This window comes from Lepisosteus oculatus, chromosome 19 (assembly GCF_040954835.1).
Source record: "Lepisosteus oculatus isolate fLepOcu1 chromosome 19, fLepOcu1.hap2, whole genome shotgun sequence".
NCBI lineage: Eukaryota > Metazoa > Chordata > Actinopteri > Semionotiformes > Lepisosteidae > Lepisosteus > Lepisosteus oculatus.
In genome coordinates, this window is record NC_090714.1 from 16,621,223 (window position 1) to 16,638,671 (window position 17,449).

General features: G+C 53.7%; 1 protein-coding gene and 1 non-coding gene across 3 annotated transcripts; both read left to right on the plus strand.

Annotated features, from left to right (window-relative positions):
• The first annotated feature begins 1,316 nt into the window (after window positions 1–1,316).
• Window positions 1,317–1,398, plus strand: trnal-aag (transfer RNA leucine (anticodon AAG)). The gene has a single exon. It is a non-coding gene; the product is annotated as a tRNA-Leu (tRNA).
• Window positions 1,399–1,559: 161 nt separating this feature from the next.
• Window positions 1,560–16,110, plus strand: polr3e (polymerase (RNA) III (DNA directed) polypeptide E). 2 transcript variants are annotated; one of them, XM_069180842.1, is made up of 21 exons: window positions 1,560–1,742; window positions 2,509–2,607; window positions 3,310–3,360; window positions 3,772–3,849; window positions 4,022–4,137; window positions 4,423–4,505; window positions 4,892–4,999; window positions 5,260–5,309; window positions 5,468–5,587; window positions 5,774–5,859; window positions 6,152–6,196; window positions 6,345–6,436; window positions 6,637–6,757; window positions 6,894–6,975; window positions 7,322–7,381; window positions 8,212–8,369; window positions 8,807–8,871; window positions 9,773–10,215; window positions 12,620–12,697; window positions 13,337–13,462; window positions 13,982–16,110. In XM_069180842.1, exons 2-21 carry the CDS (start codon window positions 2,572–2,574, stop codon window positions 14,036–14,038), a joined length of 2,055 nt encoding a protein of 684 aa, XP_069036943.1. In that variant the 5' UTR covers window positions 1,560–1,742; window positions 2,509–2,571; the 3' UTR covers window positions 14,039–16,110. The 2 variants fall into 2 exon arrangements, with proteins under 2 accessions (XP_069036943.1, XP_069036944.1); XM_069180843.1 differs by lacking the exons at window positions 1,560–1,742; window positions 2,509–2,607; window positions 4,022–4,137 and having other exon boundaries at window positions 3,308–3,360.
• The last annotated feature ends 1,339 nt before the right edge of the window (window positions 16,111–17,449 follow it).

The window sequence follows — 17,449 nt, forward strand, 5'->3', positions numbered from 1 at the left end:
AATTGCTGGAAGACAGGCTGAAGATGAGAATCCTTACATACATGAAAACTGCCTGTGAAAGAAGAACCATTTCCTTCCTCCATTTCTCCTTCAACCTTGATTTACCAGGTGAGCCCACTGAAGAAACTCGTTGCCCTGGCAACACATCCTGACGTATCCCAAGTTCTTAGCCGTTTGACTCCTCAGCCATAGTGAACTAACCAAAGCTACAGGACCAGCTTTGGGCATTTTTGAGACTAAAATAACTCTTCATTACTCAATTCCTAAAGTTTCTCGCGAAGAAACCTCTCTTAAGCCCTTCAAGATGTGAAGCTTCAATAAAAATGCTTTGGAAAATGTTCTGCAAAAAGAATGAATTTATATCTCCTAATTGGAAAGCGTACAGAAGTGTCGTATTGGATAAGTTCCATCAGCACAGAAGCCCATAATTGTTCATCTTATTTCTTACACTTAGCAGAGTGCTTCTCAGGTGCACATCACCTCTAATATACTTTTAAAACAGAGCAGTGCATATGGAAAACTTGGGAAAAGATGGGGCTGAGATGGGAGTTTAAACAACGCACGGACAAGCCATTTCATAGACTTTCTAAATGAGGACAGAGACATCCACTGCAGATGCAAAGTGAGTATACTGTGGGTCTGGTCAGAGTTCTAAACAGGAAACGGAAACTTGTTCTGAAGCTCTTATTCTGAGTGGGCGGGGCTGCCTGTACCCCGCCCACACAGTTTTCTGCGGTTACTGAATGTGATATCTTAGATTGACACTTCCCTTTAACAGAAATACCATAATTTATTTTACAAAGAAACTAATTTAATGCAAAGTTATCAAATGAATACAACAGCGGCGCTCTGCGGTGCAAAGTCTCATATTCAGAATTCAGCAAAAAAAAAAATGTTCTTTAAACAATGAAATGCACAGTGAAAATTATTTCATATAATTGTAAAATAAATACCGGATTAATTTTATTTTAAGAAAAGCCGGCACATTTTTCGTAACTGACATCGCTTCTACGGCGTAATCATCCTTTTTTTTAAAGAAAACTGAACGCATCAAGCTAATTACGTTCCTAAAACTAATTGCCCCTTCAGTACGTATTAAAACGTAAATACAGTGTACAGTCGGCTATGAAAGCAGATCCTTGCGTTTTTCCTGCAAGCGCATATGTAACAACAGCGATTGAAACACGTCTCCCATTTCCACGGTGTAGAAATGCTATAACATCACATCTTTACAAAAAAAAAGTATTTTTGTAATTGCAGAGCAGCAGAGCAGAGGGTTGTGACTTCACTGCGATACCGAGGGGTGAGCCCGCAGAGGTAGCGTGGCCGAGCGGTCTAAGGCGCTGGATTAAGGCTCCAGTCTCTTCGGGGGCGTGGGTTCGAATCCCACCGCTGCCAGGCACAGGCTTTTTTTGTTACGCCTGCCTGCGCTGCGCCCGCCCAAGCGCTTTCCGCGGCTACTGCCTGCAGCGCCTCCTGCTGGCTCCAGACGGCATGTGAGCCAGCGAGAGCGCCCTCTGCTGTCCGGAGCACGACAGTGCCCCCCCCGCCGCTGTCTCACGGCATTGTGGGAAGGGACCCTGAGCTCCTCCCCACGTGTCTGGGAAGCTGCAACATGGCAGCCGCCTGAACTCGCAGCCGCCGCAGAGGAAACACACCGGGCTGGGGTACAGGGGCCACCCGCCGTGAGCTGCCTGCCTGAAGGGAGACCACTCGCCGGGGGACTGTCTGTGTCCGTGCAGGTGAGGCGGCCAGCTCCGGACGGTCCGGTCTGTTCGAACGACGGACGGGAAGAACCGTGGCACTTTTTGTCCATCGTGGGCCTTTTAAAAATAATAAAAGGCGTTTCATCTCTTCCGCGGCACGACAGAAGAGGCGTTCGGGAGGAGACGTTTCGGTCTTGTGAGCGAAACTCGTTGCCCCCGCTGCGCCATCTCACGGGCTGTAACGAAACTTGAATGACCCGGCTGTCGAAATATTGGAGCGGCCGAGATAACTTTCTGTCTCACAAACGCCTGAACGTGACACGGACGGCAGGGGAGACGGATCACTCGCCACCGAGCGTGTTGTTGTGTACGGGGCTCGCTAGCTGTGATAGCGGTCTGGGTGTGAATTGCGACCCGTTGCATCATGTTTGTTTAAGAGCCCAGAGTCGGAGGACGCGACTGGGCATGCGCTGTCTGTGGTCCAGAGTGTTGTGACTTGGCGAATCTGGCTTGGCACCCTAAAATCGTTCGTGAACGGGTGTGTGCGGGTCTCAAGTTGAGGGCGATACCTCAGCGTTGTGGGTATTATGTGCATTAACAGTCTTGCAAAAGACCGGGTGCTGAATGTGACCTGTCCAGCAAACCCGGTTCTAAAGCAAGGTGTGTTCCAGAATCTAAGGTGTGCTCAGTGAGACAACACCTGCCTCGGCTGTCTCACTGCGGGCGCAGGCGGCAGGCTGTCTTCCAGTGCAGGGGGACAGTGGTTTGTGTGCTGCAGTGACGGGCTCTCTCTCTTCCCCAGGTGTGGGCACTGAGCCAGCCCCTCCACCCCTCCAGAGCACAGCTGCCAGTCCCAGCCCTCGCCATGGCCAGTGAGGATGACGACCCCATCGTACAAGAGGTAGGCGCCCCACAGCTCACCGGCCAGCCATGCAGTGGGATTAGGGAGCTGTCTCCACCTGTAGGTTTGGGGTGTAATGTAACCGAGCGCAGACTCAGGGCGAAACCCTCCCAAGCCTGGACACAGCGATGACGGAGTGACGCAGTTTTAGGTATAAGAACAAGAGGAGAGCTGCTGACTAGAGCCCATCTTGGCTAGTGCATTGCTAGTCTTTTTGTGTTCCTAACAGCTGGAGCTAGTAGCTTATTTCTCCAAGGATCCTCTTCCTCACTTCCCTGAATGATCCCAGGGAATCTGCTCAACAGCATGACTGGGAACGTTCTTCCAGGGCCCCACAGCACATGAAGAAGAGCCCTGTGGTACCCCCTCTGTTTCCACTCGTGCCTGTGTTGATCTTGTATCGCTGCGGGCCCTGATGTAGTCCTCTGGGGCGGCTTTGTCAGTGCCTTCCAGAATTTCACACACTTTTAATACTCCCAAGAGCTGGTGAAGTTTCCAGTTAAAGTGCTGTGCAAGTCGAAGCTTTGAAATTAAGAAAATCACGACGGGTATAAGGATTTGAAGGGATGCCGGACACAGATCAGAAGTGTAGTGTTTTGTGACGCGTGCATGATGTGATTGTTCCTGTGCTGTGTGACTGAAGATCAGAGTCTACTCTGTGCCTGCTGGTTTCAGCCCAGTCTGCCCTGTTTGTTTCCTCAGATTGATGTTTATCTGGCCAAAAGCCTTGCTGACAAGCTCTACTTATTCCAGGTAAGCAAGACCATGGGAACGAACCAGCTGCAGTAACTCGGCCTGTTATGAGCACTTACATTCGATTAACAGACTAGACACACTCGTGTAAACGTTGTTTTAACTTGACCTAGTTTGCAGAACACTCACCAAGTAGTCAGTGTTTCTTGTCAGATGTTTTCAAGTTAAGAATGTTGTGTCATGGGCTGTGGAAGTCTAACTGGTTGAGGTTTTCAGTTAGCTTCAGTGTCTCTAGTGGAGCTGCTGTGAGTTTCCAGGCTTGGCCGTGCAGGGGTGAGTAGGCTGAAGCCTAGGGAGGGGCTTTCTCTGTGTGTTAGTTCGCAGAGCTCGGGGGACAGCCATGCTGATTCAGCAGAGGCGAGTGGGCCGCAGGTGATCCATTTCCTGACTGTTGCGTTTATTTTCCATCAGTATCCAGTGCGCCCTGCTACAATGACCTACGATGACGTTGCTCATTTATCTGCAAAAATCAAGCCCAAACAGCAGAAGGTAAGAAGGAATCTGAGCTTGTTAAATGGCTGGTTCCTGAATAAAGGCTGTGAGCTGTGGTCAGACTGGTTTTGTAGCAGCTAGCCGTTGCCAGACGGGTAGTCCCGGGGAGATGCACCGGGGAGTCGTTTGTGTCGTCGGTGACGGTCACGGCCGTGTCTCACCTGCGCAGGTGGAGCTGGTGATGGCGATGGACACGCTCAGCCCCAACTACTGCCGCAGCAAAGGGGAGCAGATCGCCCTGAACGTGGACGGCACCACCTCCGAGGACTCCAACACCTACTCCACGTAAGGCCCGGTCCTGACCCAGAGGAGCCAGGTCCGTGTGGCCACGTGTGTAGTCTTGTGCGCCGGGCTCTGTGGTCTCCAGGCTGCAGACAGAGAGGGGCTCACAGGGTTGTAGTCAATCCCCTGGGTTAACAAGGTGGTTTTGAGTGCCTGTGACTAAGCTGGCTTTTGCGAGTGGAGGCAGTGTTGCTGTGTGTGTGTGTGTGTGTGTGTGTGTGTAAGGTTGTCCTGGTGGCTGAATACAGCACTTCTTCTCTCCCCCTGTGTCTTGCAATGCCTGTGCAGGAAGCTCATGGACAGGCAGACGTTCTCCTCCATCCAGGCCACTAACGGCACCTCCCGCTACGCCGCAGCTGTCTTCCACAGAGGTGAGGTTGGAGAGCGAGCTCTTACGCAGCAGGCCAGAGGAGAGAGCTGGCCTGGTCTGCACCCACCTGCCCCCCGGGACTCCTGATCCTCGGACCCTAGAGGCTTTTGGGAAGTGTTGTGCTTTCTGATGATGTAGAGCAGGTGTAAGTCGGCCTGCCTGCTTACAACTTACAACTTAAGCTGCCTTCTTAAAATGTCATTGCTTACACGTGCTCACGCCCCAGTGCCCTGGGAAAACGGCACTCAGGGCCGTGCTGCAGACTGATCCAGGGAATGTCAGTGGCAGTCAAAGCATGGTGTGTCTCTGCCCCTCAGGGGCTAGTTTCCACAGCAGGTGTGGCCGACCTGTGGGGACTGCCTGACGGGTTTGTCGTCCTGGTTTCAGGGGAGCTGCATCTAACACCCCTTCACGGGATCCTTCAGCTGCGCCCCAGCTTCTCCTACCTGGACAAGGCCGACAGCAAGCACCGCGAGAGAGAGGCGGCCAACGAAGGTGTGGGCCTGGGGTCTCTTGGAGTCTCTGCTGGGTCGACGCCTTCTGATTCAGACAGGCTCGTGGTGCCTGAGCTCTGGGATTGCATGCGTGTCTTCCTGGTGTACTTAGCGGTGCTGCTTTTATCCATTAATTAACGAACAGTGGAGGAAAAGGGATGAATCGGCAAGGGAGCTGAAGTGGGATAGGGCTGTTATCGGTGGAGTGACTGGCAGTGAGGTCTCCTGGGCACAGTGAGCTGATGCCATCTGTCTTCACAGGCGGAGACTCGTCCCAGGATGAAGCCGAGGAGGATATCAAGCAGATTACGGTGAGACTTTGATATCCGTCCTGTTCTATGACACATGCAGCAAGAGCTACCCTATCAGAGAAGATAGGGGTCAGAGCAAATGGAGCCACAAAGAAGAGCAGGAGTCCCTGTGATTTCTTTGTGATGACAGTGGACGTGTGTGTGTGGGTCTCTGGCAGGTCCGGTTCTCCCGGCCCGAGTCCGAGCAGGCCCGCCAGCGTCGCATTCAGTCCTACGAGTTCCTGCAGAAGAGGCAGGCCGAGGAGCCCTGGGTGCATCTGCACTACTACGGCCTGAAGGTGAGGGCAGGGAGGCGGCGTGGGGGGAGGGAGGGAGGTGTGGAGCGGGGCGGCGCCGGGACAAGGGGAACAGCACAGGAAGGAAAGCTGGGAAAGGAGAGGACGCTGGGGTTGAGGCTGGAGGGTCTTGGGGGGAGAGAGAGAGTCCAGCAACAGCCCCTCACTGCGTCCTGTGTCCCACTACAGGACGGGCGCTCGGAACACGAGAGACAGTACCTGTTCTGCCAGTGCATGGGCACGACGGAGAACACCGAGCTGGTGAAGACGCCCAGGTGGGTCGAGCCGCGCCGCCGGTGCCTGTCTGAAGGGTGGGGCAGTGGCCCTGGGCGCGCTCTTCCTCCTGCAGCTAAAGTCGAGGCCTGGGAAGGGCTTGTCAGGAATTGTCTAGACGGAATGTGGGGTCTCCCTAGTGACGCCCTTTCACCTTCGTGCTGCTGCACCCTCAGTGCCGGCTGGTATTCCTGGGGTTTTTCCTGGACAATGTTGGGGATGTTGGGTGTCGGAGCCGTTGGAATTAAGCCGGAGCGTAATTCTGATGCGTCTGTGTCTCCCCTTCTCTCCCAGTGAGTACCTGGCCATGCTCATGCCCCCAGCTGTGGAAGCAGAAGTGTGAGTACAGCAAAGCCCTCTCCGCGTTTCCCTGCTTGTGTAACAGGCCGGCTCGTGTTGGCAAGTAATCCAGCGGGCGGAGTGGGAAGGGTGGGATTCTGCCCAGGGGCTGCCTGATTGCTGTCTCTCCCTCTGTCCCGGTGTGCAGGGCGCAGCCGGTCACTCCCAGCAACGTGCTGTCCATGGCCCAGCTGAGGACCCTGCCGCTGGTGGAGCAGGTGAAGACTCTCATGAAGAATGGTGAGGAAACGTCTCCGCGCGGTTTGACTGAAGCCACAGCGGCTTTTAATTTTGGTCGGTTTAGTCGTCACTCGAAAGCAGACTTCACCGCGATGAAATATCCCTTTTTTTTTTTAATGAGCGGGTGGGTTTGTGTGTTGCCCTCACGGCAGGTCAGAGGAACCATGTCCCTAATCTGCGTTTTGTTGTGCTCCCTGCAGTGAAGGTCATGCCCTTTGCTAACCTGATGGGGCTGTTGACCCCCGGCACAGACTCCACCGCAGTGCTGCGCTGTGTCCAGCAGGTGGCAATGTTGGTCCAGGGGAACTGGGTTGTGAAGAGGTGAGCTCAGCACAAGCCGTCCTGATCATACTCCTTTTTAATCTTTCACTTGGCATGACTCTGCGGCAGTGCGCGGCGTGCTGCCCCCCGGTGGTGGGTCTGTGTGTGTAACGGCGTGCCCTGTCTGTGCCCACAGCGATGTGTTATACCCCAAGGACACCTGCAGCCCCCACAGCGGTGTGCCGGCGGATGTGTTGTGCCGCGGCCGGGACTTTGTGGTGAGTAACGGCAGTCCCAGTGGAAAGGCTTTACCTGTCCTGTACACACCGGGGGCTCGAACTCCCAAACCAGCAGCTGGAGCAGCCTGCAACTCCCAGCTGGCAGCCCACTGGAGCTCAGCAGGTGTGGGCCTGGCCAGTACCTGGAGGGGAGACTCCTGGGAGAGCTGGGGCTGCTGCTGGGAGATGTGTTAGTGGGACCAGCAGGGGGGCGCTCACCCTGCGGTCTGTGTGAGTCCTAATGCCCCAGTATAGTGACAGGGGCACTCTACTGTGAAAGGGCGTCCCGTGGGGAAAATGCCTCAGTTCGTGTGATCCGTGTTCCTTTATTCCCTTTGCCTCGCAGCTGTGGAAGTTCACGCAGGAACGCTGTGTGGTGCGGAAGGAGATTGCGGCCATTGTGAAGGTGCGTGACCCCGGAGATGAATCCTGAATTTGCCTTTTGAGCAGAATAGGAGCGTTAGTGCTTCACTGATATTCTGTGGAGGTCTGTTGTTAAGCTGCTTGGACCGTAATGTATTTGAATAGGTATTAGCATGTTATGCGTTGGGAAATGGTCCCTCTAGTTGTTAATGGATAATATTTCTCCTTAAGGGAGCATGGTTATGCTACACAGTTCTTGCATTCACTGTCTTAGTGCTGTACTGCCTGCAGGGCTGTAGGACAACTGCCCAGAAGGGGACAGCAAGAAGCTACAGTACTCCAGTAGCTTGGGACAGGGGAGTGTAGTGGATTTTTAATAAGGGGAGGAAGACAGACAGCTTGTTACTCATGCTGACAACCTGGAATTCGTGTAGAGTAAAGCAACACCACGGGGTGAAATTAAAGCATGCACTGCTTCCCGATTTCCTATATTTGCAGCCATCTTTGATTTATTGTGGTACCTTGCAATAGGTTTTTAGAAACTGAATCTGCGGCACGTGTCTTGAACATTCGTGTGGGTTTTGCCCGTGTGCCTGGGAGTTTCGTCCGGCTGCCCCCGTTTTCCTCTCGCAGCCCAAAGACGAGCTGTCCTGTCGGCTCTGAATAGTCTCCCCCCTGCCTTGTGCACGTGTGGCCAGGATGTAGTCCAGCCTTTCTCCCGGTGTCTGCTGGGATAGGTGTCAGGTGCCCTGTTGAAAAACGTCGGGGTGCCAGTTGGCAGCAGGCTGTGGGCGGAAGAGCTGCCCGGTGGTGCCCGGAGCCGGCGCCAGGCAGCGTGCGCTGTGCCCTGACTCCGGCTCCCTCCCCTCTCAGCTGCCCCCGGAGGACGTGAAGGACTTCCTGGAGCAGATGGCGGTGGCGCGCGTGAACCGCGGCTGGGAGTTCCTGCTGCCCAGCGACGCCGAGTTCGTCAGGAAGCACCCCGACGTGGCTCAGCGGCAGCACATGCTCTGGCTGGGCATCCAGGCCAAGTGAGTCCCGCCGTTCGATCGGCCGGACCCGGTCGGCGGCTCGTCCCAGCTCGGGGGTCGCAGGCTGCTGTCCAGCAGGTTCTGTACATCTGTTCAGCCCTCCAGCTTGGCAGGAGCACAGCGTTGCTCAGCATGTGCAAGTAAGCCAGTCCCGAGTCCAGTTAGTTCATTAAAGACTCAAGTGGAAGCAAAGCCAGGAGCCTTCCGATCCTCTGGAAAATTGTGCCTCTCATAGAGATTTTAAAATGAGTTATCAAGGCCTGGATGTGCCAGAAGACTGCAGTCCGTGTTTGATCGTCTCTTTCACTGACCCACGATTCCTCTAGAAATGTTTGTCTAGCAGTCGTGAAAGAGTGGGGTGTTTCCGTTGTGCCGCTGGGGTCAGTGAAAGGCTAAACGTTAAACGCGTGAAAAAAGTTTTTCTCTGTGTTCGACAGGTTGGAGAAGGTTTTCCAGCTCCCGAAGGAAAGCATGATGCCAAAGAAGCCAGATTCCCAGCCAGGTGAGACACGTTTGCAGCAAGTGCCTGTGGCTGTGGCTGTGCAGCGAGCACTGCTGGGCTCCTGGTGCCTCTCAGACTGGGCCTGAGCGGTGAAGACCTTTCCATGGCTGGCCCATGGCCGTCAGGAGAGGAGCTTGGCGTGGATGGGCGCGCTGCCGATGCTGTGTGTGTGCGTGTGGACCGGTGCCAACGCCGTGTACGCGTGTGTGTGCGTGTTGCGGTGCTGACGCTGTGTGTGTGTGCGCGTGTGTTGCGGTGCTGACGCAGTGTGCGCGTGTGTTGCGGGGCTGACGCAGTGTGCGCGTGTGTTGCGGGGCTGACGCAGTGTGCGCGTGTGTTGCGGGGCTGACGCAGTGTGCGCGTGTGTTGCGGGGCTGACGCAGTGTGTGTGTGTGTGTTGCGGGGCTGACGCAGTGTGTGTGTGTTGCGGGGCTGACGCAGTGTGTGTGTGTGTTGCGGGGCTGACGCAGTGTGTGTGTGTGTGTTGCGGGGCTGACGCAGTGTGTGTGTGTGTGTTGCGGGGCTGACGCAGTGTGTGTGTGTGTGTTGCGGGGCTGACGCAGTGTGTGTGTGCGTGTTGCGGGGCTGACGCTGTGCGAGTGTGTGCGTGTGCGTGTTGCGGGGCTGACGCTGCGTGTGTGTGTGTTGCGGGGCTGACGCAGTTTGTGCGCGTGTTGCGGGGCTGACCCAGTGTGTGTGAGTGTGTTGCGGGGCTGACGCTGCGTGTGTGAGTGTGTTGCGGGGCTGACGCTGCGCGAGTGTGTTGCGGGGCTGACGCAGTGTGTGCGAGTGTGTTGCGGGGCTGACGCTGTGTGTGTGTGCGCGCGCGTGTTGCGGGGCTGACGCAGTGTGTGTGTGCGTGTGTGTTGCGGCGCTGACGCTGCGTGTCTGTGTGGGGCAGGAGCGGTGCTGCTGAGCGGGGAGCAGCGGGTGCGCGCGGCGAGGGAGCGGGCGCAGGAGTGCCAGCCGGCGCTGGAGCGGGAGCTGGAGCGCCAGCGTGCCGCCGGGGCCGTGCGCGTCAAGGAGGAGCCGCTGAGCGACGGCGAGGAGCCCATGGACACCTCCCCGCCGGCCGCGCTCAGCAACGGCACGCCCAACGGCCTGCCGCGCCCGGACGAGGGCCCGCGGGACACGGCGAACGGGCCCGGCCCGTCCCGGGAGCTCAGGGACTTTGTGAGCGCGACCTTCCGCAAGCACTTTGTCCTGACCCTCAGCGAGCTGAAGCGCCTCTTCAACCTGCACCTGGCCAGCCTGCCCCCCGGGCACAGCCTGTTCGCGGGCATCTCGGACCGCCTGCTGCAGGACGCCATCCTGCACAGCCGCTGCCGGCAGATCCAGGTGCCTGTGAGTACTCCTGCCCTGGGCCCCCCGGGCTCCGGGCCTTGGGCCAGCTCGGCCCTCCCGCTCCTGGGTGATCAGGCGCAGGGACGGCACAAAGCTGGAGTGTGTGGGCAGCTGTCACTGTGCCGGGTGGGGAGCAGCTGAACCTGAACTCAAACCCGGGAGAGCTCTCGTTGAGGCCAGTCGACAAGAGCTTGCGTCTGATAGCAGTTTCTGACGACCTGGGCAATGCCCTTAGAGATGGTAGTCCGATCCAGTCCCAGGGCTTGGCAGTGCTTTAAGATGCCCATTCATGGCCCGATTGCTTGCAGCATTTTTTTTTTTTTAAGTCTCCCCTCAGCCAGCAAGCAGAAGCTTGAGAGCACAGAAGCAGCTCTGTGTGCGGAGCTGGGAACAGTACCTGACCTGTGGCACCTGGCTCTGACTGCCCTTCTCGGCTTGCCTGGGCGGACACGGCTCAGGGGTTTCTCAGGGGGGGCTGGCGGGGGTGATGGGGAGAGCTGGTAGATGAGGACTTGTACTCTTCTTCGAGTCTGAAGGACAGAGCCTGACAGTCTCTTTGTGGCCACTGGGAGTCGTTTTGTATCAAAGATGAAAAAGTGGGCTGGTTAAAGTTTAACAAACAAACGGCAGGGTGTGTTTCGGCATTCCTCTGCGCACTCGAGTCTTAAAGTGCTCGGGACACACGAGATGATTGAGTGGCCCTGAAGATGAAGGCAGACTTGGGAGCTTTCCTGGCCTCCTGACTCAATTCGTCAGTGTGCGGTGCAGACATTAAAACTGGGCTAGCACGTGAACACCAGCGTTCCCTCCTTAACCAGACTGCTCCCTTAGTTGTGTGTCAAGGGATTGGGTTGAGCCGTAGAACAGCAGAAACGGACTGCTGGTGACATCATGGGGGTGTAGGAGTCTCGTGCACAGTGTGGTGTGTCTGTGGAATTTGTTTTGTGTACGTCGAAGGATTGGAATGCATTCAGCTCCTCTGCTCTGTACGTTCAGCTGTGACCATCCTGACATTCTTAAAGGGGAACTGGGAAGCACTGGAATTCCAGGCCTACATGTACAGAGCCTAACAGCTCGGTGGTCAGTCATGGCTTCTTGAACAGCAGTCGATTCTTTAAGCAAGGCGGCATTATGTGATTAGTTATTAATGCAGTGCTGCGTGTTTAGCTTAATGGTTTTACAAAGGTCTTACAAAATAAAAAAACTGGGCAAGTGTTGTGAATATGTAGGGTTTGCACAACTATATTTAATTGCTACAATAAAGCTGGGGAGAACAATAGACCTTTTACTGCAGAGCAGCCGGTCATCATCTAATCTCTGTGCATGCAAACTACTTATCAAGACTGTCCTGCTGGGGGGGAAAAGCTAACAGTTTAATCCTTTTAGTACCAGGCTATAGGATTTGCAGTGCAGAAGGTTTGGAGAAACGTGGTCTTATATAATGTATTAGACCCTCAAGGCCCTCCTTCTGATGGCAGTGCTACCAGCCCAAGGTCTTGGTGCATTTACAGGACTGCAACTATATTTTTTGTGAACACAGGTTTTATTTTTTTCCCCCTGCTAACATGCAATTCAAGAAAAAAAACTTTATCCAGCCCCCCCAGAATGTGCAGTCAAGGACTCCGAAATATACTCACAAGGCTGCAGCAGCCCCTGCAATAAGGACTAGACTGTGCCAAGAGCAGCACCCCCGTTTCCACAGTCCCCCACTGGCACCATAGACCCAGACAGGAGAGAACCCCGTGGAAGCGATATCCAGACAGGTCAGGATTGCCCATCGCTTACCTGCAGTCAGGTGAGAGCAGGGCTCTCCCAGTGCAAGAGACGTTTGCTGAAAGGTGACAGAAGGGGCCAGTTAAATCCGGTGGTTTCAGTGTTCAAGATAAATAATATTCCATTTTATTATTATATGTTATTTTCATGTGTGGAATTATAACTTGGATTCTGTAATGTTTAATGGAGAAATCTGCATGTGATGTTAGCCACTGATAAGTGTAACACAGTCTGTGGGAACCTAACCCCCAGTTTTCAATATATTCGAGTATTTACCAGCCATGGTTTTGTCAGCTGCAGTGGTTTTTGCACGGCCTGTTGGGGAAATATGTGTTGTGCACCATAGCAAATATCAAACCCAGTGTGCTTCTTAAGTCTTCTTTATAAATGTCTTTGGTTTTACAGCAGTGAGGCTTGAATTATCCGTTAACTCCAGAGGAGCAAGCAAGATCCTGGCACCTTGATCCTGTATTGATGGATGCATTTCTAATGCTTTGACTTGAATTGTGAATATTATAAAGAAATGTTTTATGGAAAGAGCTGCACTTTTGGCTCCAGTTAGCAGGAAGCCACTCTGCCTGTGTTGCAGTCTCTCCTGTCCCTCCGCACTCACTGGCTCCTCTCTCTTCAGTTCCCCCCTCAGAGCTCCGCGGCGGCAGATGAGCAGAAGGTGTTTGCGGTGTGGGAGATGGGGGACTCCTTCGACAAGGTGAGAGGGGGGGGTGGTCTGTGCTGACCCAGCTGGGGTGGGGGTGAGCTCATCATGTCGGTTTAATTCTGTAACCGCTGGTGACCGAGCTTTTATAGCGTCAGGAAGTTAACAAGCAAGAGGAGGCCTTTGCAGCCATCTAGCCCATTCGTTAGTAGCTAATTGATCCGAAGGATCTCCTCTGGCCTTTAAGAGGGATTCTGATTGAGAGGCGCCGAGTTGTAATCGCACAGATGGGAGCTTCGCACCACTGGCTCCTCCGCCAAGCACAGGCACCACATGTCTGTCCCCCTGATCCCTCTCGCCCTGAGCAGGATTACCGGTGCAGCAGCCCGCCGTCAGTGGTGCGGAAAGCCAGGGTGTTGTCTACACTGGCATGGCCGAGTGGCTTGTTTGTGAGCCCCCCCCCACACCCTTTGGGTGGAGGAGCGCCTCCCGCTGGTCTCGGTTTTAAATGCTCCGAGTTTAGCTTGGGCAGCCCCGGCACCAGGGCAGGCGAGCTCCCCCTCGTTCGCCCCTTCCACGGAACGTTCTCGGCCGAGGCGTGTGCCCGCTCTGCGCGGGCTCTGGACCCGTGGCGCCTGTGAGCGCCCCCGATTGAGCCGGTGCTCATGCTGCTCCCTCTCCCTGTCCCCCCAGCACCGGCAGCTCCTGCTGGAGCTCTTCTCCAAGAACTTCCGCGTGCGGAGGAACGCCATCCAGACGCGGCTGGCCCAGGAGCTCGGGGACGGCGTCACCAAGGCGGACATCGACAGGCTGCTCAAGGTGACCTCCGGCTTTCAAACCCCTCCCCATCTCCCCCCCCCCGAGGGGCAGCTCCAGCCCACGCTGCGCGCCTGCTTGTGGTAAAAAGTGCACGTGCACATAGGGAAAACCTGAATCCACACGCCTTCCTTTTGGATCGACTTGGGGAAATCTACGTAAAAGAGTTGGGTTTAACAAAACAGTGCATTGTTCTGATGCCTGCTGCTGCTGTGTCATCAGAGGGTGGAAAATTTCCCTACGCAGATACTAGCACACTGGACAAACCTGCGCTCTCGTCTCGCGATGCCAGCGGCCTCTGTCCTTTCCTGTGTGGGGAAACAGGACAACGGGGTGTTTTTCAGGACCTGGGACTTTCACATTCAGTTGTGCACGATGAGCCCCTTCAGTCGCAACAAATATTTGAAGCCCTGGAGCTCCTCCTCCAGCTCGGTCATCGCTGTGCTTGGAGCTGCCCCGGACATGCCAGACCGGGTAAGCGGGGCTGCAGACTGACGGCTGTGTGTTGTTGTGTCCTTGCAGGAGTGCTGCATGAGCCACGGAGGGATGTGGTACCTAAAGGGCACAGTGCCGTCCTGACAGCAGAGCCCAGAGGGGTGGGGGGGAGGGTCCATCGGCCAATCGCCTTCTGCGCAGCTTGGTGGGAGGATCTCACTGGGACACACGGACCAATCGCTGCCCTTCGACCCACAGCCTGCAGGGCGGGAGCTGGGGGAGCCTTGTGCCGGTCATCCGCTCAGATCATTTCCATTGTTGACGTGTTGAGTTCCTGGTGCGGACGCGCACCGCGCAAAGCAAGACCGCCGAGGCCCGGGGCGGGCCTTCGCCGTTGAGGGCGGTGGGCGTTGTTAGCGAAGAGCGACGGGCGTTTGTAACTGCGGCGGTATCGACGGTTTATAACGGGTTTTTTTGTTTTGGAGGAGGGCAGGGGAAGGTTTTTGTTTTGCGCTATAACATTTGACTTTTTCTAGATTTTTTTTTTTCTAAATGAAAGAAGTGAATAAAGTAGAGCCCATGAAAGAGAAGCCATGCATAGACTACCTGGGGTAGGGCCTTCAGGGAGACTCGGAGAGGCCAGAGTTGGGGTGATAGTGTGTTACAGGAACGTTGTCCAAGTAGTGATCTGGGGTTTTGCGATGAGCCAGCTGGTTTGTACTTCAGCTGTTAATTATTGCTAATTTTGAACTGAAAGTGAGAAAAGTTGGTCTTCCTTTTGAGAACGTTATGCATCTCCTTAGCTGTGAGCTCACATGGGCTGGATTTTGGTTTCGCCAGAGAGTACTGTAAGTCAGCCTGTCAGCTAACTGCGGATCATTATTGCTCATTGGTTAATCACATCTCCCTAGAGGCTGGAAATGCCAAAACAAAATCCAATGTTTAAAAAAAATAAATAATTCAACCACTCGGAGGACTACCGCAAAACTTGGAAAGATATAGGGGGATTTTATTTTATTTTTTGTTTTAGTAGTATTTATATAATCGCATCCCCCTCTTGTAGAAATTTGAGATTTATGTTTAAAGCGAGGTTCTTAAAAGCTGCTATCATAGGAGCTGTTCACGGCCTGAACAGGTGGCCGGACTCCGCGCTCGGTCCATTCGGGCTGAGGTTACAGTCGCGGCCTGGAGGTGGCGCTGTGGAGCAGGAGAGCCGAATATGGTTTCCGCTTGTCCCTGGGGACAGTGTTGTGCCAGCCTGGCCCTTTCCACTGAAATGAAATCCGTTGTTGAGAGGCAGGAGCCACACTCCCGGGACAAGAGACCAGAGGGCGGTCATCCGTAGTTTTCCCAGACTTTTCGCTCGGGGGCAGGGCAGACTCCGCCGGTCGGGGGATCTCCGGGGGTTTTCCAGTCGCTGGTTCTGTTCGAGCCCACGCCACCTCGTTTGGTCAACGAGGACGCGCTTGACGTGATTTAACCCGTTGTGTGCCTCCGAGCTCTGCAGGGCTACATCCTCTGAACCTCCGACGTTCTCCGAATCACATCTCCCGGAATCGTGACACGTGTGCCGTGCGGGAGACGCTGGAAAATACTGTTATATCACCAGGAGTAGGATCAAGGCAAGAAAAAGGAGGTGGCCCAACAGCTGCTGGGTGAGAAGTTGCCTTCGCCCCTCAGTGTGGAAAGTGAGACAGGTTTCCTCTCTCAGCTCAGTCATCTCCTGCAGCTGGTCCTGAACTGCAGTCTTGGCGCGGGCTCTGCACACTGACTCTTGAGCACAGAGCTGTAGCAGTGAGATGAGCGCTGATCTGTAGGAACACCAGGTTTGGACACACCTGTTACTGTGGACATTTCTTATTGTATGTTTTTACAAAGAGTTTTTTTTGTGGAATCTGACATTTGATTTTTTTTATCAGCTCTGATTAACTCTGTTATGTATTAATTCCCAGGTGACATTACTTTTCGTGAACCATTTTAGGATTAATTTCTGCAGTTTCATTGCAGGGGAAAAAATCGATATCAACTTAAAAAAAAACACTTTGAAGTTTGTCAGATGGCATACGCAACACTCACAAGCTTACGTTTTTGTATGCAAGGTCTGTAGAGTGTCCTGTAATAAAACTCTTACTGTACTACATGCAGTTGCATTTGGGCCTCAAAGAGTGGCTGTTCCAGACTCACATGTCTTCAAATAAAACACCTGTTAACAGAAAGAGCCGCTTGGGTGTGCACTTCTTCAGTGATGCTTTATTAAATAATCCCATGAAGTACTGCAGTATTTTAATAGTTGACATGGATTTCTATCGCTTAATGCTTCACTCCAGGAAGGTGAACGGGGATGCAGAGATGAGCTCCTGGGAAGTCTGCATGGTTTCTATGGCAGAAAGTAGAAAAAAACGAAGGTACCGATGTTCTCAAGTGTTGAGGAGGCCCATGTTTGTTAAGTCTAATTATTGATAGCAGAAACAAATTTGAAAAGAGGCATTTCTAGTGTGTCTTTTATGACCAATTAATTGACCGTAATCTCCACTGGATAGGTGGGAAGCATCAAGCTGTAGGGATGCTTTTAAGGTAACAGCAGTTATAGGGGGGTGGTTCTGTTTGTTAAAATGCTCCAAAAACAAGTTCTCTAACTTTTTATTTTGTTTGGTTCTGTGCCAGTGCAGATCCTAGCTAATCTGTTCAGCTTCTGGCATTCCTTGGTGCCCTTATCCCCGTGTTGCATAACTTAATTGCATGACTTAAAGCTGCTTTTCTTTTAATGAACAAGACGGTCTCGGATGTCCAGCAGCCCCACGTCTCCCCGCAGCTCTGATGAGCTGCTTGAATTGCACTGCGAAGCCCCGTGTGCAGGAGCATGAATTGGCTCCTTGTTCACGGTCTTGGGAAGGGCTGAAGAGGATGATTGAAGCATGCCCATGGGTTTAATTGTTGCGCACGTCTCTGAAGGAATTTCAGAGGTGCGGAGGGGTTTGCACAGAAGGCATGCTGGCTGTGGAGCAGTTTCAGGTGTCCCTCATGTGTCCCTCTCCCAGTAACTGCAGTGGACCTCCAGTGAGTGGGCATGTAGGATAGAACAACAGGAACTGCTGTCTAGCTGGGTTTATATCTCCCTTAAACCCCCCTTGTGCCCCTTAAGAACAAGGAAAGGTTTTAACTTTGTCTAATTAGGCAACTAATGAGTTCATTTAGGTAATTAAGGGCTCTAGTGGGAAGAAAAACTTTCTGATCCTCCAGGAGTGGGGTTGTGTCCACCCATGTATAGAGAAAGCATTCAGGGGCAAAGCTGGTGTGATTTTTTTTCCTTTACGTGACTGGTTTCCTGCACATCGGAGGCCTAATGTTAACCCTTTTGCTCAAGATCTGATCCAACAGTGACCTCAGGAGAAGTGTGCGGGCTCCAGGGTACTTCCTGCTTACCATGGCGAAGAGGGTCTTGGAATTGCTTTACTGGATGGGTTTTAAAAGCTATGTGTATTGGAATACTTAATAAAAACCTGCACCTGACTGTGAAACACAGCTCTTGGTCTAGTCACTGGGCACACACAGACA